Source organism: Stegastes partitus, unplaced genomic scaffold, assembly GCF_000690725.1.
Source record: "Stegastes partitus isolate 25-593 unplaced genomic scaffold, Stegastes_partitus-1.0.2 Scaffold357, whole genome shotgun sequence".
In the NCBI taxonomy this organism is placed as follows: Eukaryota; Metazoa; Chordata; class Actinopteri; family Pomacentridae; genus Stegastes; species Stegastes partitus.
In genome coordinates, this window is record NW_007578088.1 from 150,048 (window position 1) to 176,845 (window position 26,798).

General features: G+C 41.6%; 1 protein-coding gene across 2 annotated transcripts in view; it reads right to left on the bottom strand.

Annotated features, from left to right (window-relative positions):
• LOC103359168 (protein kinase C beta type) overlaps positions 1-19,967 on the bottom strand; it is a 37,784-nt gene extending 17,817 nt beyond the window's left edge. The window contains exons 1-4 of one of the 2 annotated variants that reach the window (XM_008284397.1): positions 19,706-19,967; positions 19,220-19,251; positions 5,271-5,353; positions 3,073-3,184 (exon numbers count right to left, since the gene is read on the bottom strand). In XM_008284397.1, coding sequence (XP_008282619.1) covers positions 3,073-3,184; positions 5,271-5,353; positions 19,220-19,251; positions 19,706-19,869 — 391 coding nt within the window. In that variant the 5' untranslated portion in view covers positions 19,870-19,967. The remainder of the gene's footprint in view (positions 1-3,072; positions 3,185-5,270; positions 5,354-19,219; positions 19,252-19,705) is intronic. The other variant, XM_008284396.1, reaches the window with a different exon arrangement.
• Positions 19,968-26,798: the final 6,831 nt, after the last annotated feature.

Below are 26,798 nucleotides of genomic sequence, written 5' to 3' on the forward strand. Positions count from 1 at the left end.
TGCTGTAATTAGTGAAGCACGCTGTCTTGTAGTATGAGCATCACAGTGTCACAAAGAGATGTGACAGATGAAAGAGTTGTTTAGTTAGAGCTGTGACTTCTGAAGTCTTGTGGTCTGAGCTTGGCATCAGCCAACATCAACCTCAAATGGTATCACTTGTTGTGTTGTCAGAAATGAAATAACTCCAATCACAGTAACTGTCATACAACCATTTAATCAGCCGGAGTTTGGTGAGAGTTCAGTGAGCCTCTCCTCCATCTCATGGTGTTAATCTTGTTTCTATGACATGCTGCTCTGCTCAATGTCCCAGCTAGAAGTGCATCTTGTTTGCAACTAGAACTCTCGAGTACAACTAGTTTACTCTCAACTAGTGCTGACCCTAACAGGCACACCATTCATGTCTGTGTTGTTCAGAGAGGACTGAGGATTATACTTTAGTAAAAAGGCTCACTTAAATGTTAGCTGAAACAATACATTTAGACTTTTAGAGTTGAGTCACCATCTTAAAAACACTCAATGGTGATTGTTTCAGACGCATTTTCATTGATTACAGCCAGACGGACAACCACAAAAACCAAGTAAGCATGTTTTCTGAAAATACAGAAAGCAAGAAATGATTATATGTTGTTGCTCAGTCGGTCCACTGGATGGCAGACTGCTCTGATGTACATTTTGCTCCACTCCCTCAAATCAGTGGGTGGTAGTGTGCTTCTGCAGAGGTGGAGAATCACAAGTTAATCTATTGCTGTCTGTATGTTTTTCATTCCAGTGTAGTACCTTTCCATATAGTTCGTTTTTACAATGATTTTTTTTATATTTCCAAAAGAGACATCTATTTGTTTAAGTTTACATCCGCTTACACTCAGCTACACCAGCCATTTAGACTTCATATACTCTACAGAGGGATGGCACAGAAAACAAGTGTTTGATGTGGCAGAGCGGCACAGCTCACTTCATCTTATATGCAGATCTAAAATAAAAGTCTGACATGACTGGTTCACAGTATTTTAAGCGTGACTTAAAAGAATATCTGGGCATCTGTATAAACACTTAACAGGTTTCCAAACAAACTCTTTACATTACTGTCCTTGCACTGCAGTTTAAGGTAAGAATCTGTCTGTGGACATCCAAATGAGGTCATCTAAACCGACTGTAAATCTTGAGCGATATCTACTATACACTGACACTCCTGAAACATCGCATTAGCATCAAATAAACTCCGTCTGTATTAGACGATTAATTATCTCCATGTTTAGCAAAATAATTAAAGTACAATAATTTAGCCACAGCATGTTGATTTTCAGTCAGTAAATGTGAAAGAAACACATATCTTCTACTCATATGTTGTGTGTTTATGTGGATTAATATACAACTAAACACATTTGTGAATGATCTTAAATAAGCTAATACACTCTTTTAATTAGTAGGCCAAGTCAAAGTCCATCAAACGCTGTATACACACAGGTACAATGAGGAAATGTCTGCACAGGCAATACCACTAGTCATGGCTGAATACCGCATTGTAGAGATGTACCCTACTTCCTGTTTGTGTCTTTGCCACCTACAACAGGCAAATGATCCACAGTAAATGTTACACAGCTGAAGCCAAGTATAGGAGCAGCAGCAGGTCATTTAATGTAAATAATGTATTTTTTTCATTAAAGAAAAAAAAAAATGCATTTCTGCATCTGTCGTTGGTCATGAACCTTGCTGTAAAACTCCAGCAGAGCACCATCTGAAATGTAGTGTTATGAGGGTAGGACGTACTGTGGCTCCAAAAAGCTCCAAATGACCTCAAAGGCCCGTTTTTTCTACATGCATGTCAGAATATGTGTTGCAGATTATCTGTAGTACCTGTTTGTACCACCAGGTGGAGTTTCTCATTGTTGACTAGTGTAGCAACATGAGAAGGCATTCAATCAGACTAAAAGCAGCATCCTCTTGGAAAGCAGAGCATTATGGGGGTCAGGCTACCATGACAAGGACTTCTGTGATGCTTAATAGCTCATGTGTTTCAGACAAGCCAGGATTGACTAAGACAGATTTTGTGTATCTCAGTAGTCTAACTCACCAAATGTAGGCTGCTATTTGCTGCTCGTGTTACACAGATTTCTACTTTCCATCCGTGAGCTACATGCTACCGTTGTCAGTATTCACTTTATCATGGGGAACAACAGCAACAACCTCCGAGGAGTAACCTACAACACTGTACATTTTAAGTATTGCAAAGGATCATGCAGTACGGCAAACCTGCTAAAAAATTTATTGAAGTGGATTATCTGTTTAAATGACAGCTCTCGTCATGCAAATATCATACAAATGTTCCACCAAAACACATCCTTTCTTTTTCCTCCTATAGTCGAACGGTGATGCGGTGCAGCCAGACTATTATGTTCCAAGGAGTGGGCTGTGTAAAGCGAAGCTCCCATCTCAGTGGCATATGTAACAGAGCCGTCTTGACTTAAACAGTAATATTAGAACAAGACAAATGTGCACTGTGCTGAATTTGTATTGTCAATTGATCCATTATTGATTTAAATGTTTTCAAACTGCATCTGTTCTGCCACAAATGGTGTTCTCCCTTTGCAATTTGCGTGACAACAGACCTAAAGGCAGGATCAGGCTTAGGTAACAATCACTTAGATTACTTAGATTTCTGCCGCATTAGTCATTTGTACATTATTTCGCAATGGTATTAAGTATATAGTTACGTGACTGTCTTAATTTTTATTTCTTTTGTGAATGCATAAATCCATACAAGTCAATGATTGGACAGTTGCACCTCTATAATAGTTTCACCAGAAACTGAAAATTATATCCTTCACTACAATAGAATTTATAGCAGGAACATTGTATGAGACGATATCAAAACCCTACAACTGACAACTGTGTGTACAACATCCCACATCTTCTGTCCTTATTTTTTTCAAAATGGCAACTCATGATGCATGCAGGGTTTTAGGCTTAGGTTTCAGACAAATAAATAGAGGACCTGCATCCTGTAAAGAACAAACCATTATTTGCACAACAAGCTGAACCAGACGTTGACACATGCAGATGTTGTGTACGTACGGTCGCATTTCATGCCCTGGTGTATCAGCCCGTAGAGGAGGGAGCCACAGTGGTCACAGAAGGTGGGGCTGGAGTAAGTGTGGACCTTAAACTTGTGTTTACTACGAGGATCCTGCAGAGACAGAGAGAGGAGACTCTTGAGTTCAGTATTAAAGTAATCCAGGTCGTTTCATGAGGGTTCCTGCACCACCGTTAAAAGATGTAAAACTTTAGGTTCAGGTGTTCTCAGTTGTTCTTTTAGGCTGTGTTTAAAGCCTCTGCTCACCCAAATTAAAAGGCAATATGTTCTCATGTAGCTCTGGGGGTGCAGATTTTTTTATTTGCAAAATTAAGTCAAAACCCGAGCAAAGTATATGTACAAAAGAACATTTCTTATCTTTTTGAAAATCGTATGAATTATTATGGTGTTTGCATCACACAATGCCCATTCGTCTGGGATGGACTTCATATTTTTTTTTGAAAAACTGGCCGCATTAGTGATTCCAGCCACTGACTTTGGGTGATAAGGCTTCATACCAAAGATGGGGCTGATGTCAGGCCTCCCTCAGGCCAGCTACATTCTACAAAACCAAATGGTTACGTTCAAACAGCTTTTATAAAACCTCACTATTGTCTGAAATAGTAGGTTATTCATTAATTTGATTTCCTTTAATGGGACATAACTAAAGCACAAAACTATCTGAGTGAAACTGTCAAGCCTCAGCTTCAACAGTAACAGTTCACTCCCATTTAATTTATTTTAGTTCACACATAATACTCTTTATTCATCAAACCTGTAACTTTTTCAGATATCAGATACCAGTTGCATGATTCAAGTTTGTTGGAGACAACAGCGATGAGCTGCTCTTCCATTCTGATGTGGTTTAAGTGGCCATTGTGTCTTTGTGGTAAATGTTTGGGGAGATCAGCGCTGGCGTCATATGGGTTATTCCATCAAGTGGTGCAGCTTGTCATACCTGCTCCATCCGTTATGACAAAGTATTTCATAATAAAAAATGACTCTATATGCTTTGTTTTGTGGTATTGTGACAGGCAACAACATATCACTAGTTGACTTGTGCATTATCAATTGTTTTGTGAATGTGTGCTCAAATTAGACTTCTCATGACGACTTCAATTTCTGTTCATTTTTAATGCACCAATAATCAGAGACTATTTGATCTATTTGTCCAGCATACCAGAGTCTGCATCAGTGGCATGATGAGAAATAACAGATATTTCAGGCTTTTATCTGTTTAGTTCCCATAATATTGTTGTTCAAACAGTCTCCAATTACCAATCTAAAACTTTACAAATATCTATATTTTGTACTATAAAAATTTTATGCGAATCAGAGCTGGTTAAAGAGAACTTGCTCTGAAAATTTGCTGATTTTAGATGGAATGACCCATATGTCAGTCAACGGTATCCTTTGCTCCCATTGCTCGTCACCTCTGTTGTGCCGCCTGCTTCACAGCAGCAACGCTTATTTAACCCATCATCAACAGATTATACTGACGTTTCATGGTTTCGGTTCTGTCTGAGGTTTGTGATGCCACATAAATACAGTGGAGGTGAACGGACTTCAAGTTTTTCTCCACGTTGGGTGAACTGATCTTTTAAACACTTGCTCCATCATAACAGAGAGCGAAAATAAAAATACACTGGGAGCGAGAAAGGAAATGGTGTACGGACGGAGTGAGGATGCACAAAAATAGGAAAACAACAAAACAGCTTTGGTGATATAACAAAAACAAAGACAGAAGAGTTAGAGATTAATAAACATCAGTCATATGACTTTAAAGCCCGCGCTGACTCACAAATGGTGTGTGCGTAACCGAACGAGGGATATTGGCTCATTAACCTGAGGCAGCCAAGCAGCACATTTTCCCTTTACAGACATGTCTTAATGTGATTCAGGGCTGACATGTCAGCAGGAGGGAGGTCAGGAGGTTACATCTGTGTGTGCAGCGCGTACGGAAACAGGGAGTCAGTGCTGACTTTGCTCCTTTTATCAATAACGGCCGTTCGACAGCACGACAAAATGTTTAACTGGAACACATTAGCGGAGTGATCTGCCTCACTATGGATTCCCACCAAAAAAATTTCAAAGTCGGGCTAAAAATAAAGAGCGAGGGATTAAACAAAGCGAGCTGTGCAGATCTTTGAGGCGTACGTGTGTGTGTGAGTGTGTGTGTGCATGGGCTTTCTTTACTCACATCGGAGGCAGGTCCCTTGTCGGCCCCCGGACAGGAAAAGGTGACAAATTCATGACAGCGCTTGTGGACCACAAAACAGCACACTGAGGAGGAAGAAGAGGAAAAAGGTGAATATCAACTCAGGCTTCGCTGCGGAGCCAAATACCACGACAGAACAGGAACACACAGATGAATCAATATGTCAATTATGTGGCATTAGTCACTGCACAATAGGCTACTCGCATTTCAGCAGTTTGTTCTTTCTTTGCAGTCTATATATAGGCTATATTTTTTGCTTCAGTTCCGATGATTTTATATTTAACCGTTGCATGGTGGGACGCCTTATAATCACACCTTGTAACTTAAAAGCTGCCACAGGAAACTTCCCACGTTGGCAGCTTTAAATGGCAGCAGGCCCTATACCTGGTGATCTGACTGCATGTTCCTGCTCGCTGCTGGAAATCATTCAGTGTAGTGAAAGACTGAAATAAACACAGTTCGTACTCGCAGCCTGAAATAGCACATGCCTGCTGGTCCCTTTTTTATAAAGAAATAAATCCTTTTATTGGGAAACTAGTAGGACAGAGAATGTTTCGTACTTTGGGATGCTCGGGCGTTGAAGGCTGAAATAGAAAAAGAATCTTTACAAGTAACAAAAATTCTATTGGTGAATTTCTAGGACAAACTTAATCAATCAGCTGGTTATTTTCTCAAATAGTAATGCCAGAGTAGTGGGAAATGATCATGATCTAACAGAGAAATGTCTGGTTTTGTCCAGTTAATAGTCCAAGATTCTGTTTACCTTCAGAGAAAACCAAGAAAACCAGAAAAAATTCACATTGGAGGAGCTAGGACCTAATCATTTTTAATATTTTTTGTGTAGATTTAAGTTTAATTATGAAAATATTGCTGTCAGTTTATTTTCTGTCAGTAATTTGATTAATCAGTGACCGATTTTACTTGACTGTCGTGTAAAAGGCACAATTTATTAGAGTTTAAATTGTATCTGAAAGCTAAGAAAGCACAGAAAAGGGCATTTCTGATCATTTGACAAAAACAAATAAGACTGTTAGCTGTTTAGTCCATGTTGATAGGACTTTATATTCTTGTGGAAAAAGTAAACACTATAGTTAGTCATTTAACTCAACCCCTAAGTAACCAATCAATCATTATTTTTTAAATCTAAAAATCCAGAATCTTCTCCATTCACAGCTTCACAGATAACTTGCTATTTTTAAATTGTTTGCTCTAAACTGAACACTTTGGATTGGACAAGCTGTCACCTTGACTTTTGAGGAATTGATTTTCACTCTTCTCTAACATTTCATGGTCCAAGTGGGTAATCAAAAAAAAAAAACAACAGCAAATAAATTAATAATGAAACAGAACTGTGACCAACTCCATGTTTAAAGCAGAGCTGCTCCAAACTGTACAGAGATCCAGCAGCAAAGGAGCTGAGATACTTTTAAACTGCACACTGAGGAACACGCCCATGCGTTCGTCTCACTCTGGGTCAGATGCAAATAAAGCACAAATCCATCCCTTTAAATTTTGATCAGTCGCTTCCTTCAGACGAAGACGTGAACATGACCAACACCAGAACTCCATTTAGATAAATAGGGCAGATCAGAGTGGGACAATCTCCTCTGCAGCAGCCTGACTTTGTGGTTTAGCCTCATATCACTGGTGTATTTTTACATAAAAATCTTCCGCAGTGCTGTTTTAAACCACTTCCACTCCACAGTGACTTGCAGTATTACCTTAAAATGAAATAAGGATGTTATTGTGGTTCACATTTCTGCAGCACTGACAAACATGATTGTGAAAATAGCACTGCAATAAAAAGGCCAGTTCCCAATACAAGGGAACAAACAAACACACTCTCTCGCTCTCTCTCGCACACACACACACACGGGGTGACATTACGCTCTGCTTTAATCTTAATTATTCACCTTGTCATTACACTTTCATGAGGCGCCGTGGCAACTGGAGGCACTTTCCACAGGTTTCTAGCAGTTAAGCAACAGAGCGCTCATGTTTGTGTGCATGTGCGAGTGTTTATTTGTGCAGGAGTTAGGCCGGGTCACATTAGTCCCATTTTCTCTCAAACCGATACCACAAACACAGCAGTAACTTGGGGTGAAGACGGTAAGCAGGATGGTTTGAACTCTGTCCATCTGTAGCCTGCACAATGCAAATGAGGCGCCAGGCTGCCAGGAGGAAAGAGACGAGAGAAGCTGAAAAAAAAGAGGGAAGAAGAAGAAGACAACGCCGTTTGTTTGCATGTCTGTGTTTAACAGGACCGGTTTGAGACAAGCAAGGATACTGTGATTGAACAGAGCTTCAAAAGGCGGGTTTGAGGGTTCGGAGTTGGTCTTAGGATTCAGGTTTTAATCAGGTTTGAGTTTGGATAAGGCTGAGGTTTAGGCATTTATCTCTGATGGTTAAGGTTAAGGGGTTGGGCAATGCATTATGCCAATGAAGGTCCTCGCAAGGATAGAGGCAGACATGTGTGTGTGGGCAGGAAGGGATGGGGGCACAGCTGGGTTTGAGGCAGTGTGAGGGGGTGGAGATCCATTTGTGTGTTTGCAGCATGTCAGAAAGAGAAACGGAGAAGTGGAGCAGCAGCACAACAGTGAAGAATGCAGTCGCACTTTAAAGCTTTTTTTTTTTTTTTCTCCTCCTCCCATAAATCTGCTCTGTCACTCGCACAAGCGCATGTACGCATGTATGCACACACACATGTACACACTGCTGAAAGACAGGCCTAGTGACCTGGCGAGGAGGTCTTTGCTCTGTTGCCTAGCAACCAGGCTGAGCCCTACAGTCGAGTCTACACACACACACACACACCGCCTAGCTTCGTCTGACTGACAGCGTTAACGGCAAATCAGAGCCGGCCCAAAAAAGGTTCCTGCGATGAACTGCCAGCGTGACAGCGGGCCGGCAGTTTCACATCAACAGGAGGAGCACCGGGAAATTCCTCCATCTTGGATGATTACCAGTTCACAAACCACAGACGGAGACACTTGTAATCATCATTCAGGCCTCCACATGCCTGAATAAACTGAAACACTGAGATAAAGCTGCGCTACTGAATGGCACTCTGAAGACTCCGCTGAATGCCGAATTCATGTCAGAACATAATTACGAGCAGCCGAATGAGAAAATCTGCTCTCGTCATGTTTAGTCGTAATTAAGAGTTGGAAATAGCAGGAATTCCTCACGGGGGTGACCTCTGCTACTCCTCAGAAAAAGAACAACAGAAGTGCTAACACTTGTAAAAAATGGCAGCCAAACCTGCACCAGCAACAGTCAGTTCAGCTGAAATAAAAAGGACCTGAACATTTGATGATATCTGGTTCTACTTCATGACAAACTGCACACACAACACACTGAAAGAGACGGCAGTTTAAGGATATTTAAACCAGAACCCTTCACCAGTCACTGCCTCTCAGTTGTGATAATTTCCAGTTTGTTTTTTTTTAATTATTATTATTATTGCTGGTTGGCCTACAAAAAGAAATTTGTAGTTAGTAAATGGTGAATCAACAAAACAGCAGCAAATTAACTGAAAAGGAAGTGAAACTGTGATTATCTCCAAATCAGGGTTGTTTTCACCTAATTTGGTTGTTTTTTCAGGTATTTGGGTCTTTTTGAGTTCCGTTTCTGCCCACTCAGTGAATCTAATTCTAATATTCATCTCTTCTGGCTCTGTCTTTGGTCTCCACCGACCCTTTAGCAAATATGCTTTAGCTGCTAAATGCTCCGACGTGTTCACCAGTTAGTCTCTAATTGTGTTTGTCTACTGTGTGGTGTGGAGCAGGTAGTGTTCAGCAGGTTTTTTTTTTTTTAACTGAAAAACCTTCCTTTCCAGCAGAGAACAGCACTACAAAAGCAAGGAGACCAACACAGAACTGTAAGATCGCAGGCTGGAAAGCTAAATATAGCACAAACCCGCTCGAAAGCACCACGAAGCCGAAGGGAGCTGTAGATTCAGGTGATAAATGTCGGACACCCCTTTTAAACAATTAGAAAAATTAGCATCAGCTGCAGATCTTAGTGTCAATAAATCAATAATCCACCTATCCCTAATTAAGTCTTCCCTTCATCATCCTTATTCCTTTCCCAAGAACATATTAACATCGTGACAGCTGCTGTTTCCAGAACACCGACGTAAGGATCTGTCGGCTTTACATTTCAGCCTCGTGGTTACAGGTGCAGGGACCTGAGTCGCATGTTATTTGCATCTGTCTAACCCCGTGTTTCCTTCCAAAAAAATGCAAAAACACCAAAAAGTACAACATGAATAAAATAGAAAATTAACTGAGGGAGCCTACAGACCAACACTCAGTTCTAAGGAAGTGAGATTCGACCCAGTAATAGCACCGAACCAGGACAAGTTCTACTCAGTCCAACCAGATCGTCTTGTTTTACTGCTGCAGTGTTTCTCACAGTCACTGCAGGAGAAAGTGGTACATTTTGAAAATAAAGTGTTGAGAAAAATGAATTCAAAAGAGTCCAAGAAGGTAAAACCAGTCGGCACTTGAGCCGTGCGGTGCCGCTGCCGTTGTCTGCATTCCTATCCTGTTAGAGTCTGTTTGGGTCGACACAGTTTGTATCGGGCCTAATTGTTCTCTGGTTTATTGGGGTCAGGCCTGGTCGTGCTCGTGTCCCCCCTCGGATCGACACTGGACCGCGTAGTTATGTGTTTGTTTTCTCAGCCTCAGCCACAGTGTCACCAACGTATCTTACAATCAATACCTGAGACTGGCTAGCCTGTCGTCCAATCAATAGCAAAGACACTATTTCAGCCGCTTATCAGTCAGCGATCAGGATTACAAGTCAACCACAGCCGCGAACCCGATCGAAAACAACACTTGAAGCTGGGAAATGAGTTTTTGAAGCTTTTTTTTTTGTTGTTGTATTTTTGAAGCATTTGAGTCTTTTCTATTAGTCACTGAGGTTGTAACACTTTGTAATGTGAGCTCAGAGTTAGAGTGATGAAGGCGGGATGATCAAATGTGCAAATCTTGAGTATTCAGCTGCACTGAGAGCGTAATGTGTGCAGGCTGTTGGCAGAGAGGAATGGAATGTGTGTTTCTAGTGACTTCACCTGCAGCATGTGTGTACGCTGCAGGGTTGTGGCAGAACAAGACTTTCATTTTCAGAATGTGTCCTCAGGTTTTGGACCCTGCACGGCGCTGTCATACTGTTTTGTTTTGTTTTTAATTTTTACCGAGTTTGCCTACAAGGATCTAGAGACAACAGGAGACTATGTGAAGGATAAAGTTAGTCGAAAAAGTCAACGCATACATATATAATATCTTAGCATTTATATAAATGCTAAGAGGGGTGATCAAGATACGTATCTGTGTCCACTATATCGGCAGGATTTTTTAAAAAAAATACACTTTATTTCTCATTTCTTAGAATAGAAATAGAAACAAAATAACGTGCATATTTTTATCTCCACAGCATGAAACTCTCTGTTGCAACTACTTTCAATAATTATAATAAAAGTGTGGTGATGGTCAATGGTTCGCTCTTGTTACATGTTCAGTGTAGCTTCGGTGCATTTGAGCCGTTTTATTTCTACTCATCGACAAATAACTTTATTGACCCAATTTGATCGCCAGTGGACATACAAGTCAGGCAGCTCTCAACAGACAACACAGAAAAACACAAATGCACAACCTAACGCACATTTCAAGAGGACAGAAGTGGACTTCATTTGTCCACCTCCAACCTCCAACTCTTAAAAACAATAACAATTAAAACACTGAGTGACAATAATATGCACTAAACTAAAAAAAAAAGCCAACCAGGGTCAGTAACACTGCTCAGTCTCACCTAAAATCCATCCATCCATTATCTATACACCGCTTAATCCTCATTAGGGTCACGGGGGGCTGGAGTCTATCCCAGCTGACTTAGGGCGAAGGTAGGGGACACCCTGACACCAGACTATCACAGGGCTACACTTAGAGACAGACAACCAAGCACACTCACATTCACACCTACGGACAATTTTGAATCACCAATTAACCTCAGCATGTTTTTGGACTGTGTGGGAGGAAGCCGGAGAACCCGGAGAGAACCCACGCTGCACGGGGAGAACATGCAAACTCCACGCAGAAAGATCCAGGTGTCCTCACCTGGACGCGAACCGGTGACCTTCTAGCTGCGAGGCAACAGTGCAAACCACCGACAACATCAGCTCATAACTTACGGGACAGGAAACTTCACCTATGGTTCAGAGGTTTCAGTGAGAACAAAAGCCTCTTTGAATCAATCTGTGGAGCATCTTGGCATCCTGCACTGACCACTTATCGCCAAACAAACTCAATTACAGTTGTACAGAACGTTCCTTCCAAACCGGTTCCAAACAGTCTCTAATGAATCAGCCCAAATGTAAAACCAGCCTTTTAAATACACTTAGAAAGTTACTCCTGGTCCTGTCATTGGCAAGTAATGCTGCCACCCAAACATACAGCAGAATAAACCAAGGCTGTGCCCGCAAAACTATGATAAGCAGATTACATCAGCTGCCAAAGCGCAGCGACCAGTGGGGCGTGAAGTGGCCCGATCAAAGAAAATCACAGGCTTCCTTAGACAGACAGAAAACACGTTTCACTTGAGTCGCTTTTTGGTGGAGTTTTAAGAGCAAATATCAGTCGGTAATGATGCACCTGCAACAACCCAGTGAGAACATGGCGGGTGATAAAACACAGACTGTTGCCAGCTCAGGTTAAGTCGCACACGTTTTCCGTCTCCGCTGTTCTGTCCTTCTGCATCTAGATCATAACATCTGAACTGCTAGATGGAATAATGGTGAAATACGGTGCAGACATTAATGATCTTGTTACTTCTCGTGCAGCAACGTTATCAGGAACAAATCCGTCCTGCGTTCTGGTGGTTTATTGTACCTGAAAAATGAACGGCAGTCCCTTCAGCGGCAGCCTACATTATGTTTAGTGCCAATTACAGCGACCGTGATAAACGTTATGCTCAGGAAACATCAGTGCATGAGATGTACTTTCACCTACACTTTGCACATTCATACATCTGTGTCACTGCAGTCCAGATTTGTTTTTCTGAGCTACAAGCAAATCAGGCCTCTGCACAGTGGAAGGAGGAGGTGCTGCGTCTGAAGCCGTTTGCCAGAAGACAAATAACTTTCACCTAATGGATGCCATTTGTTTGTTGTGACTCGTCCAAATTAAACGGCTTTTTTTTTTTTTTTCCTCTCTTTTTTGCAACACTCACATCTAATATCGCACATATTCAGCTATTCAAAATGTGTTTTCCATTCTCTCGGGCAACTTGATTTCATTTTTTACAAAGGTTTCTAAGCAAAAGTTGATTGCATTTGTACTAAAACTCATGTATTATTTTAAAAAGCATCTTTAAAGGCATGCCAGCTAATTTCTTTGTTTTCGGTTTAGCTGCAGTCAGAGAAATGTACACATCGATAATAGTCGTAGGAAACTTTCAAGCTGCTTTTAGATGTCGTGGTAAAGAACTACCAAAACCAAGCAAACAGAAAAACATTTCACATGGAAGAATTCGTCCTACAATATGTGAGTTTTGCAAATGGGTTGAATTCAATAAATCACACAGCAGTGAGTCGAGGCTTTATGATAACATGAAGAAATGAAAGTGACTGTCAGTGCTACACAACGTGGAGTTAACTGTCTGGTAAAGAAAAAAAAACATTTAAGTAATACTTTGTTTCCTTTTGGCTTTTACTGTCAGTTATACAAAAATGCCCAGTGCTGCTAATGCATAGACATTTTTGTAAATAACGAGTGATTTTAGAGTCTAAAGGAGGAAACTATTTCACCAGAATGTAATGAAAAACTGAACTGTGAAGCGTACAAAAACGTCTTCTTCTTTTTAGTAGACGAAAAAATTTACAATCATTTTTTTCATATTAAAAATTCTTATTGTAAACTATGAAATGCTTAGAAATTCATTTTATCATTGTTCTAACATCTAATGTTACGGTCTACAGAAGGTAAAGTATGAAAACCTGCATTTTTAATTTACCAAGCATCCTGTATCCCGAACACAAATCTGGCATTTGCAACAAACCAAACAACTGAAAATCTGTGGAAAATTTGGCAAGTTGGGAGTGTTTTAATTGCGGCCAGACCTGCTGTCGGTGAATCAGGACATCACCACGTGTTGGGACACTGCTGCAAGAAACGGCAGCAACCAGCGAGGCATCTACAGTGCAAGCATATATATCTCTGAGTTACACAACCATCTATAGCGCTACACAAAAATACACATGAATGAACCGCATTGATAAACTACGTTTGAGAGAGTAACTCGTGCTGCTTCCTCTACAGATCAACGCTCAGATGGCGATCCAATCTGCCCAAGTCTTGTTCCCAGAGTCTGAAAAAACCTAAAGTTGCGTTTTACATTTTGAGCTTCTGTCTCTTGAAAAATATACCTTCACAATTTCAGCCCTGATGACAACGACGACCCTTCGGGGCAACGAGCCTGTTTCACTGGAGACATTTTGACATGTCACAGTTGGAAAAGCACAGATGTAAATAATGAAATTAGTGACGGCTCGGTTCCATTGAGCTGCTGCTATTTCAGGGTCCTGGTACATTATTATATATGCTGGCTCAGTGTCCACTGTCATGGCTTACTGGGATGTGTGAACAGAGCGGAGCAACACCTGTGCTTTTTAAAATGTCGGCTGTTGAAAGGGCCTTTGTGGAAAGTGAATTATCACCGTAAATGCTTCTTTTCAGCATCTATATCTGCATTTAAAATTTGTATGACGTGGTGATGTGGTTTTCAGTGATGAAACTTTCCCTCAAAGCATCTGATACGACAACTGAAAAGGAAATTGACCCTAAAGTACTACGTCTAAACTCTGATCAGACATCTGGATCTCACTTTAGCAGGAAACGCCGAGGGAGCAGCTTCCTCTTTTTGCCGTCGGCGGAGACATACAAATGAACAGCAATAAAAAAGAAAAGCTGAAGGCAGGAAAGAAAAAAATAGATCATCTTTAAATACCTGCCGAACAGGTATCCAAACACGCCCACAATGCTCAGCAGACACCTTTGTCACACATACATACAAACAAAAGAGTGTCTTTTGCTGAAACACACACTCGGCCAAACACGTCAGAACAAGTCTACACCACATATCTGACATTCCTCCCAGCCAAGAGGACAGTGCTGCTGATTTGTGTGTGTGTGTGTGCGATTGTGCACATCCTGTTCACACAAAACTGCATCTGCAGCCACGTTCTGCCTCTACGGCTCTTTAAGCACCACTGTTCACATGATCTTCAGTGTGCCGCCTTATCAAATGTTTAACAAATGCACTTAAGGCGGCAACAATTCAAACGAATAGGATCATGTAGTCAAAAGGCGAGTCAAAGGGAATTCCAGCAGACATATAACAACCGTGTCACAGTGTTTAAATGATTGCTTCTCACTATGAGGCAGATCTTAAATACAAGTAGAAATAAAGCCATCAGTCAAAGCCTACAAAATGAGACTTTCCAAACAAAATCCCCCAGTTTTAGCATCTTATGACACAATCAGAAAGGCTACTAATAGATTTTTTTGGTTGGAATTCCTTCTCAAAACTCAAAACGAAACTTCCAGCCTCAACTTGTAATCAACAATAGATTAAAACTCCTCAAAATGCACAACCTGGGGGAAATCTCTACCATTTTTTGTCCACCAATCTGTCTGCCCGACGATTAAATTAGGTTAAATTAATCCAAAACAACCCCAAAAACAACTCACAGGCTGTTTTGAAGAAGGTGTTTAAAAAGTATTTAAATGTTGTCAAATGCTCATATTTAAATGGGAAATAGGGTTGCAAGTAATGATTATATTCACTTCCATTCATCTGATTTATCTTCACAATTAAATCAGTTTGAGGTTTTTTTTCTTCACAAAATGTTAACAAAGGTCTGATTATTTTTTAAATTAAAAAAAATCATTAAATCAATAAATTCAGGCAGCATATTTATAAACCCAGTTTCTTACGTTTTTACCACTTTCCAACATCTAACAAATAAACTAATGGATTGATAGTGAAAATAACTGACAAGTAAAATAAGATATATTGCATTTAAAGGGGTTCCACTTTCTGTGTCACTGCAGCGGCAAACCAGATGTGTTTGTTTTTTGTCGATTAGGCCGACACACTTACATGTGATACTTTTTTGAACTAAAAACGCCCTTTTTAACCACGTTTAGTTCATCTGAACCTACATATCATTTGACCTGTAAATCACCAAACCAACGCTTTCTGAGAACTTGAGCTGAACATTTGTTTGCACGTGAATCTGTCTAACCCTCGAGAGATCCAATCAACTGTAAATGTAGGCCAGGGCTCCAGACTGCCACCAAACTGGCTGCATTTGCGACCATTTTGGTTGCCTTTATTTCTTTGAGAGTGTGCAAGTTGAAATTTCAAGTGGTCGCATTAGTGCAAGTGGATGATGATCATTAAGCTGTCTTGGTGTCACTGTAGCCGGCACAGGCAGCTAGAGTGTCAACCACAGTGGTGGAAAGCTGTACTTTTATGACTTTGGTGGACTGCGGTATTTCATGTTGTGAAAAACGGCGCACACCTACATTTGCTGTTTTTTCCGCTTATAGAAAAGACTGCATGTAGAAAAAAGTTCCTCTGTTTCATCTCAGATAACTCAAACCCTAGTTTATTTTTTTAAAGTCATTTTTGGTGGCGGGCTGCAAGGTGGCTCGGTGGTTAGCACTGTTGCCTCGCAGCAAGAAGGCCGCCGGTTCGCATCCCGGTGAGGACACCCACCGTGGTGTTTCTACGTGGGTTCTCTCTGGGTTCTCCGGCTTCCTCCCACAAGCTGTTTCATTACCCTTGTCAATTAACCTCAACATGTTTCCAAAAACATGTTGAGGTTAACTGGTGATTCTAAATTGTCTGTAGGTGTGAATGTGAGTGTGCTTGGTTGTCTGTCTCTAAGTGTAGCCCTTTGATAGACTGGCGACCTGTCCAGAGTGTCCCCTGCCTTCACCCTGAGTCAGCCCCCGCGACCTTAGTGAGGTGTATAGATAATGGATGGATAGATTTTTGGTGCCGCACCTGTCTGAGCACACAACAGCCACCATCTACCACAGCCTGCAATGTGGGGCGTTCAGGGAACATCGGTAAATTGCAGTGTCTATCGATAAGGAAATGTTCAGCGAGTGATGTGTTTTGCTTGTGACAACGAGGGAGGTGCGACCAAATGAGTAAGTTGGTCGCAGCGGTGCGACCAGTGAAAAAGTCTTGTGCGTTTTAAAAAGCGCGGGACACCAAATCTAGGCTCACTGGGGTTTGAGGTGAAAATTTGTTTGACTCATATTCAAATAGAATTTACATAAATCCTATTTATAGTTTTAATGTGAACACTGAAAAGTCAAAGCAAACCTTCACCCTGTTTAAAAAAACCAAAGCAATTCCTTGTTTTTTGATCTTCGTCTATTATCGCCTCATTTCTCACCAATAACTCACTTTACAACCAAATTCAGTCGGAGTTAATGAAAACTTATTTTGACCTGAAACGGTGAAAATTTGTTTGATCCATTTTTTATGCTGCAATTTTAACTGAATTTTTGTTCACTGGTTTAAAGCATCACAAGCAGCCTTTTGACCTCCTCACATTGTCCTATTCACTGGTCCGCTGAAGTTGAGGCAGAATTAGGAGGGAAAAAATGTAAAGAATGTCACTGACAAGCTCCCCTTTACTGTTTTTTAAAAGCTGTATGAGTTGAAGCATTGCACACAACATAATAATCAAGGCATCAGTGAAATCGCAGTAGTCTAAACAAGAAGCAGAAGTCCTAGATGTAATTTAGATTAAATCAAAATCAAATATAATTATTAGGCTGCAATATATTTGGCAAAGTTAACCAAATTCTAGACCTCCAACAGACTGTTTTTAGTAGTTTTTCTTGTTGTTTTGTTGTATAAAACATTAGAAAAGCTAGGAGGAGCGCCCATCACAGTGTCCTACAGCCGAGGTTAATTTTATCAAATGTCTTCTTCTTTTTTTTTCTTCTTCTTTTTTTTTAATATCAGCCCAAAAAATATTCAATTCACTATAATGGAAAACCAAGAAAATCTGCATGTTTTTACATTTGAGAACCTAAAACTATAAAAATGTTTGTAATTTCTGCTTTGAAAAATGACAAAATCATCAAAATAGTTTGCTGACTGTCTATTGACTAACCAATTAATTGCAGCTTGTACTGAGTTTTTTTTTTAGAAATTTAACTCAATCTAGCCTTATTTATTCTCCAATTTTGTTGAATGCTCAGGGGGGAAAAAAACAACAAAAAAACAATTAGTACGAGGGGTGAATATTCACTTGATTTCAAATCCAAACTGCAATTTAAAACGATGCGAATTGCAGAAGGCTGCGGTTTAGGATCTACATCATGCAGCACATCTGACCCAGAGTTTAAACTGTTGCGTGTCAGTGGTTTTACAAATTCATGTCGTCCTCCTCGTGTGAAACTCACGCTGATGATGGTATCTCATGTGCTAATGCTCCATCGCATCTTTTAAATCTACTACACAGTGAATATTGAACTGAAGCATGACGTTAAAAAAAACAAAACACTGCAAATCAAATCACAATATCTGTCAGAATAATCGCAATTACATATTTTAACCAGATCATTCAGCCCAATAGTGCTCTCAAAGTTAGCAAACATGTGCACTTTGACCTCCAGATCAATGCCTACTGGGTGGTCTGATTAATTGATTAACTACTTTTCCATATTGCCAACATGAACTTAGGTCAGACTCTCATGTTAAACCAACCCCAGTCCAGCTTGTTGCATAAGAAGCTTGCTATACATTTAGGAGTTATCTGTTTTCAGTGAACTGGTGGAAACTCACCACGAAACCCGATCTGACCACAGCTCTACCTGTGCAGGACTCTGATTGGTCTGTGTTTTCTACACTGTGTTGTCAGCTCGGGGTAACTCACCACATACCAGCTCACTACAGGCCCGGTGGCTGCGCGCACACACACACACACACACACACACACGCACACACACACATGCACACACACACATGCACACACACACACACTCCTGCACATAAAGTGTTAATTTTCTCTACCCCCAATGCACTTCCTGTATCACCACCAGAGCTGTCAGCAAACCTGCAGCCTGCAGAGATGACGAAGGCGACTTCAGCTTCATACGCCTAATAAAATTACACAACTCTTCCCAGTTGAGTGAAGTCTGAGGCAAAAGGGTAATATAGAAACCGTGGCTGCCTTGTCTCTGAACCTCACATGGCTGATCACATGACTGGAGCCAGATGAGCCTGAGATGGACCAGTGAATAAGAGGAAGTGATACTGGGAGCAGAGCAGCAACATTTGCTGCAGCACAGTGACACACACATGTGATTGAAGGGTGTCACTACAAGGGCCTGTTTATAAAACCGTTTTGTGCAGAGGTCCGTGTCTAGACACCCACCACCACCAACACCACGACTGGCCGTCCACCTACACGCAAACCCACCGTTTCACTGCTCCAATCAGATGTCAGGCTCGATGTTAGGGGAGAAAACAGCTCAAGAAATCTAACTTCCTGGTGTGTCTCCCTCCCACCTCTCCTGAGCCAAAACCAGACATCTCAGCTTTCACCACTCCGCCGACTCTTCTTCTCTTACATCTCACACTGTCTCTTCTGCCCGAGTGTTCTCACTCTCATTTATCACTGTTGGCAAGCACCTGCTTTGAGTTTGACACCTGCCTGCCAACACCAACACTCCATCAACGAAGGAGCCAACAGGTCACTGTAACAGTGTGCAGACCTGCGGCCCTGAACACAACAAACACACAAACAGGCAGCAACACTCTTTCAGACAGTGAACATCCGTCCACACACCCACAGCCATATGCAGCAGAGGGATTTGTGAATGAGCCACTGCTCTTACCTTGGCACTGGAATCCCTGCTTCCCAAAGCCCCTGTGGACAGAAAGACAGGGGTGAGAAATTTGGGGAATTCAGCAGACAATGACGCACACATGCAGATACATCCAATCACACATGGACACACACATAAACACACACACACACACACACACACACACAGCTGCTGCAGCAGCAACAACAGCGGGGCCCAGTGTCTCCAGCAGCATTCCTCCACCAGACCTCCACTGCCAGAGGTGGGTGTCGGGAGGTCGATGCGGTAAACGCCGAGCAGCAGCAGCTGCTCTGCGGCTGCCGACAACGCATCATCCCGCCGACAGGCCCGCGGTTCTGTCGCATTGTGGAGGTCTGGGGGGGAGATGGCGCACCGCGCTGCTTCTCATGACAATGACAATGAATGAAAGACTGCGGTGTCAGAGTGGAGACAGGCCGATACGAGCCGCAGCAGCAAGTGAATCACCTGTGTCCTTCCCCCCGCTGCCCCACTCACCAGATGAAGTCCGTGCAGTGGCTGCAGAAGGTGGGCTGCTTGAAGAAGCGCGCGATGAACTTGTGGTTCTTCACCTCGTGCACATTCTTCTGGCGGAGGGCTCCCTGACGGGCGAAGCCGCGCGCGCTCTCCGGTACCTCTCCGTCGCTGTTGGGGTCAGCCATCTTAACGAGGAAGCGGCGGCGGCGGTGTGAGAGGAACGAGGGGTGAGGAGAGCGAAGAGAGAGAGGGAGAGCCGACGGAGGCGGCGGGGGAGAACGAGCGGCGGTGCAGGTGCCTCCTCCTCCTCCTCCTCCTCTTCCTCCTCCTCCTCCTCTCCGCCCCGCTGGCCGCCTCGGTGTCGCTCGTGCTGCCGGTGTATTTGTGGGTCTGCGTCCAGCTCGCGCTGAAGCTGCTGCTGCTGCCTCCGGTGGGTTCCCGTGCCGCGCGCCTGTTTCCCTCTTCTCACCGGTGCGCTGCTGCTGACAAACTCTGTCTGTCCGTCCGTCTGCCTGTCTGTCTGTCTGTGACTCTGTGTCCCTGTCTGTAAGTCTCTATGTGTCTCTATACATCTCTAGTTCTGCCTCTGTGTCGCTCTGTTTGTCTCTCTCTCTCCTCTCTGTTGTCAGAACGACCACATACTTGTACATATGCTTGTGTTTGTCACACTTCTGAGACACTCCTTCCGTGTCAACAGCAACACGAGTCAAACCACAAGTCTTTCATACTTTCAGAGTGTGACTAAAGAAGACGCCCACATCAGGCTGGAGCACTAATTTAACAAAGCCAATATCTGCCCCCAGGGGCAGATGGTTGTGGTCATTTCATTACTGAAGTAGGTCCTTCATGCTTTGCTAATTTGATGACCCCATCTTGTCAAGTAGCCACATGTCAACGAGCCTGACCGGCAGACCAGTGTGGATCCAGAACCAAGCTGATGGACAGAGCTACTGAGGAGGGAGGACGGTCCACAGGCTGGTGCTGGACCTGCAGCTGTGTAGAGCAGAAGAAACTGAGGAAGACTATTTGAGAGTTTGAGGAAGATTTCTGTAATATTTTTCTAAACCAAAAATCTAGCTTTGGTTATAGAACTTGTTTCAACGAGTGTTCCCTTCAAGTCCATCTCCAGTCAGTTACTTAACCCCTAAATCAACAGCTGGAGTTAAGAGTTAAACACAATCTACTCTACGCCACACAGTTGTAAACTGTCGTATTGCAGTGATTCACTAAAACACGCTCGAGCTTTACACTGATTTGAAAGAAGAAGAAGACAGAAAGTTCCACCCTGCTTCCCTAAATGGGTGCAGGCATCCTCAGTGTGGTAACAACATAAATCAGAGCAGCCGTGAGAAGCATAACAACCATCAGAAATCTTTATTTTTACTCACTTTTCTTAGGTTTTTCCTTAGTCTTGCCAAATACTGGACCTCTTCAGGCCAGCAACATAAATCTAATTGAATGCTCAATCGAACTAACAAAACATTGTGAGAAGAGAACAGCTCACAGCTCATAGGTCAAGGAAAAAACTGTGATGAGCAGCCTTGAGTCATAAAAAGGTCGTAAGACCTGCTGTTACTTTCATGTTGATTGTTGCAAATTCCTAAAGGTCTTTATAAAATGTATTTGTTTCAACCCTTAAAGTCCCTCTCCGGTCGTTGAATAAACCCCAAAATCTCATCATGGTGTATCAGAGTTACACATTTAGACATTTTCTATAGCATTTATCCCGTTATCAAGGTTTGAATGCTCAGCCATGAGACTTCCAGCACATAAAAACCCCGTATAGACTCATTGACAAGGTGAAAAACTTGATTATCACCAGAGGATCCTTTAGTTCTAATGGCAGGTTACTCTAAAAAGTACCGTTTTATTGTAGGTGGATGTTGTATGATGCTTTGAGGTGAGGTTACAAGAGATGTTGTTTTGTGACACTGCTTCCATGATGAGCAGCTTGGATGAAGACTTATAGTTTGTTCTTTTTTTAATGTTTATTTGTTCTTGTGTTTATTTTTTGACCCTGTATGTATGTGTATTATTATGTTTATCAGTTTTTCTGCTTTTTTTTTCTTTGATTATTGTACTTTGCTAATTCTGTATTTTTTATGAATATATAGTTTGAGATAATAAACTAAATATCTAGATTTAATGTTACCCTTTGTTTTGTTGAATTGATCATTTTCTGTTGTTTTTATTTTCACGTCGCTAACGCACCAGGCTTTGAACATTTTGTTAGAGTTCTGCTTTACTGTCTGAGCTGCTTTTCACAAGTTATGCCAGGTACAAACATCATGATATTGGTATAAAATATCCCAGCCTGAGAGAAGTGTGCTGTCAGGACTGAAAATAAGCACAGAGCATAAAAATATTATCCTGTCAAGTGTGTCACTGTTGATGGCAACTGATGCAGCATCTGGAACGCCTCGCTTTGTCCTGGCAAAAAGACGGGCATGTCAGAATTTTTTTTTGTAATGTTCTCTCCAGTCATGTGACAACATCTGCATTAGGAGCCAAAAGCAGTCATCTGCACACAACATAATAAGGTCAGAGACACCCTAAAGGACAGGAAACCCAGTGTGTCCACTTAGTGCGACCCGCCGACGAGTCCACAGTTTTCTTTTCTCTTTTGTGCTTCTTTTTAAAAACCTGAATTATTTACACTATTCTTTGTGTATATTCTTGTTTCCAGTAGTCGGTCCCTGTAATCTCCTTCATGATGACAGGTCGTGAAGGAAGGCAACGTGTCATGTGTCTCAGCCAAGACAGCGATGATTTAGGACAGTAACTGGCGATGACAGAATGATCATCTTATCACGCTAAACCTTGTGTAGTTGGAAATAATAACACAAACATTAGGACTGGATCACTCATCTCACAAAGCAAGCAACTCCAAGGGCCCCAAAAGCTGTGTTTCGTCAGTTTATATACATTTGTTATTGACAGATTTACTCAAACATTGATCATCTCGTCACAATGTTCTGCTGGGAAACCTTGGCATTCATGTGAATGCTGCTTAACCACCCACCTAAAACACTGCTGCACACCAAGCACACCTACCAACAGCAACAGTACTCCCCAACGCCAGCAGTCTCCCCAGTTATATATATTTGTTTCTGGTGTTTATTCCCTCGTTTGTCCCCGTCTGCCCCCTCTGTCTTTATGCCTGTTGGTGCGGTGCTCTGTTCCCTGTTGCTGCCTGCAAACCTGAGGTTCATGTGCCATTCAAGACCAGCAGCTCCTCCCTGCACCCTCCACCAGACTGTTCAGTTCGCCAGTGTGCTACTAACATCAAGGCTAACTGTCTGCTGTAGTTTGCTTGCTTTAGTCTTTCTTTGTCAAGGCAACTAACACCGTAGTCTCAGATTGAATCCGTCTCTTATCAGGAAACCTGTCTTGTTCATACTCCACCAGCTTCATTCTCCATGCCACGAGTGCAGTACAAGTCCAAACAGCCCATTCTCCAGAAATCCGTCCTCACTTTTTGGAAATTCAAGAATAATTGTTCAATAAATCTGTTAACCAGTTTTCTAGGTTGAAATCTGAAGACTAAGTTCTCCATTTCAGTCCTCACCTCCTTTGGTCTTAACAAACATGTCAGTGTGCCCTGTCACAATACAAAACTTGCTCGAGGAACGGGACATAGAGCCTTAGGTGTCGATCCTGCCTGGTCAGAGCTGTGTTAGTGGCACGAGGGGGACCGACATTATATTAGACAGGTAGTTTTAATGTTGTGGCTGCTTGCTGTATATATGACAGATCCTGATCCTTCTGCAACAAAGACAATAAGCGTATTTCCCCAAGTGTTCTCAAATATTCTTTAACTTAAAACAGAAGCAGATGGTACAAACATGCTACACAGAGGCAGGTAGGTGCATGTAACAGCTCATACAGCAGGTTAATCGGATCACGCACACTCACAAGGCTGCAATACCCCAACCAAAAATCTGCAAGTCATTTGATTCTGGTGCTTTTACTATTTGTAGTTCTGTTGGGGAATTTCCACCACCAAAGCAGAACATCATGACTAATTCAGGCTTTGAATTATTTGTAATTATGTTGGCCTGTTTTGTAAAGTGCGGGCAGGGATCCTTGATGTGGGAACACGATAATTTAGAACAGTCTTGAGATGATTAACTACTATCAGAAATGTTTATTTTTCTCACTTTTCTCAAGTTACTCTTTTGTCTTATGAAATTCAGGCTTGTAACGAAATGAAACATTGTGAGACAGGAACAGAACTTGCATACACAGACAAAATACAAACTGTAATGAGCAGCCTTGAGTCACGAAAAGCCTGAAAGACTTGTTGTTATTTCACTTTGGTGCTGCTTGTTGCTTTTTATTAAAGGCCTTCTTCAATTTGTATTGTGTTCATCTGTTGCATATTTAAAAAAAAAAAAAAAAAAAAAGAGGCGTCATGGTTCATAGATGTGAAGGATGTCAGACACGTAGTCTGCAAGACCAAATAAAAACAATCTGTAATCAATACAGGACTTGACATGCGACCAGTGTGAGGACTTTAAACCTGGAGCAAGTCTGATGAGTGTCTGACACGTCTTTCAGTGATTTAATCATAGAAAATGAAGAGTTGCAGGAGTGACTGGAAACTCAAAACGGTAACAATATACATGAGTCACTTGTGACCTGTGTCCAGGATAATCCGGACCATCTGATCTACAGGTCTGGCAGAGGCGTTGAAGATGCAGTAGACACCCTGCTGAATATGGTTTTAAGACATTTTGAGGGAGCTGGGTCCTTCGCTCATCTTTTATGTACTGATTTTTCATCCATTTTAAACTGCATTCAGCCACACATTTCAGCAGATTTTAAGAGACTTCCACAACATGGATTCTGGTCTTGTAGCCTGACTGACTGACTTTTTAACAGCGAGGCCACAACGTGTTAATGGTGTTCTGTCAGACACTGTCATCTCCTCCACTGGATCACTCCAGGGCTGCGTCCTTTCACCCTTATTATTCGTTTTGTACACAAATGAGTACCACAGCCAACATGTAGACGTCATATTGTCAAATTTGTGGGCGACTCATTTATCATGTCCCTGCTGAGCGCTGATAATCCTGATCACAGACCTGTAGTGAAGGAATTCACAGACTGTTAGAGGTCTTCCTTCTTAAATATTAACATAGAAAAAGAAAAGAAATGCTTATTGACTTTCAGAAGAATCCTCCAGACATCTCTCCTGTCAGCGCTGAGAACCAAGCAGTGGAGCTGGTCAATCACTACAGATACCTTGGCACTCACTGTGATGACAAGCTGTCCTTTGTTTTTCATGTTGAGGCTGTGTGCAGGAAGGCTCATGAGCGCATGTATTTTTATAGGAGGCTTCGTAGGTTTAATGCTGACAGTACTTGAATGTTTTACTCTTGTTTTACTGAATCCATCCTGACTTTCTCTTTTATTTGTTGGTACAGCTCCCTTTCTCCCAAAACAAAAAACAGATTGCAGAGTTTTGTAAGACTGTGCAGCAAAGTTGCAGGGATTATTCTGTTGTACCAATGCAGAACTTTTAGTAAGGCCCGTTCAACCCTTATGGATCAGAGCCCCCCCTTGGCTTGTGAGTTCCTGCTGCTTCCGTTGGGGCGTAGGTACATCCTGCCAAAATGTTCAAATCTTCTTTTGTCCCTGCTGCCACTGCTTTGCTGAACAAGTAACATGACTTCGATCTGTTTTCTGTTTTTCTATTTATCATTGTCTTTTTGTTATTTGTTGTTGTTTCTGTGTCATTGTTTCACTGTTGGCTGCAGAGCAATTTACTCCACGGGGATAATAAAGACTCCTTGAACCTTTTTTTTACAAGCGTATGTAAACTCTGTTGTATATCTAGATATATTTAAGACATTCAACAAGTGGCTACAAACAGGATTCTAGTGTTACATGTTGATTAGGTGTAGGAAAGGAGCTAACGTGTTAGTCCTCACAGCTCTGATGGTTTACTAATTAGTGTGTCAGACGATACTCTGCCTCCCAGTGGCTAAAAATTAATTAATGCACTTTTTAACTAAAGCAGCTGTGACAGTTTAACATTTACAGCAGAATGACACATTATTGTTAGAAATAAAAGTTAAATTCTTCAACAATGAGCCAGTGTGTAGTTTACTACGGTGGAAGCTGTGGTTTTATGTGCTCAGTGTTAAAGTGAATGAGGTTAGCAAACATTACATATATCCAGTATTTCTGTATATCAGACAATAGCCAAATTTGACCTTATTTATAGTTTGTCATTTGCCATTAATTCATAAAGCACAGTCCAGATGTAATGTGTTTTACTGCCCATTTCTAGCTCATCTCCATAAAACAAAAACAGAGACTTCGTTCATTTGTGTATTAAAAGGCCTGCCGCTCTATTTTGAATTCAGATGGCGGGGTGTCCCCTTTGATAACACTTGATTAAAGACTGCTCCTTTATTCTCTTAGGAGCGGCCACGTTATGTGTAGGAGGTTACGTGTGAATGACAGAAACCACTGCTCCTGTCGGATACCTGAACCTGTGATGTTCCAGGTTTTGTGTGAGAAAGGGGCTTAAAAAGGTGTTCATCTGTCACCTGCCCACAACTCCAGGCAGTCACATCAGCAGTGACTGCTGCATTCAATGAAGCATCTAATCTGGTGTTACACAGATGATTATGTAAGCATTCATGTACTAAACATTTGATTGAGTTGGTGCACCAAACACGCTTTGATTAATGCCGCGACTTTAAAACAGGCGGCATCGCTGATTATCTTCCATTTATGTGCAGCACTTAAAATGCATCCCCACCTCACCTGCCTCTGTGTGAACAGCACAGTTAAAGGAACAACACGCGATGATCATGTCTGAACTGATTATGAGATTCAAATCAGATGCACCCACGTCACTGCCCTTTATGAGTCTTTTTTTTCTTTAAAGATTATTCTTTGATATTTTATAAATGTTTGCTGAAAAGTTAACACATGTCTTTGCGATGTTTCACCAGTATTTTTTTTGTTTGTTTTGCTTCTTTTTTTTTTTTTTTTAACATATTTTTCTGACACATTCTAAATATAGAAGTAATACTTATTGGAATAATTTTCCTTGTAATCATTCTGATATTTTACAAATAATGTTCAAATTTTCCAG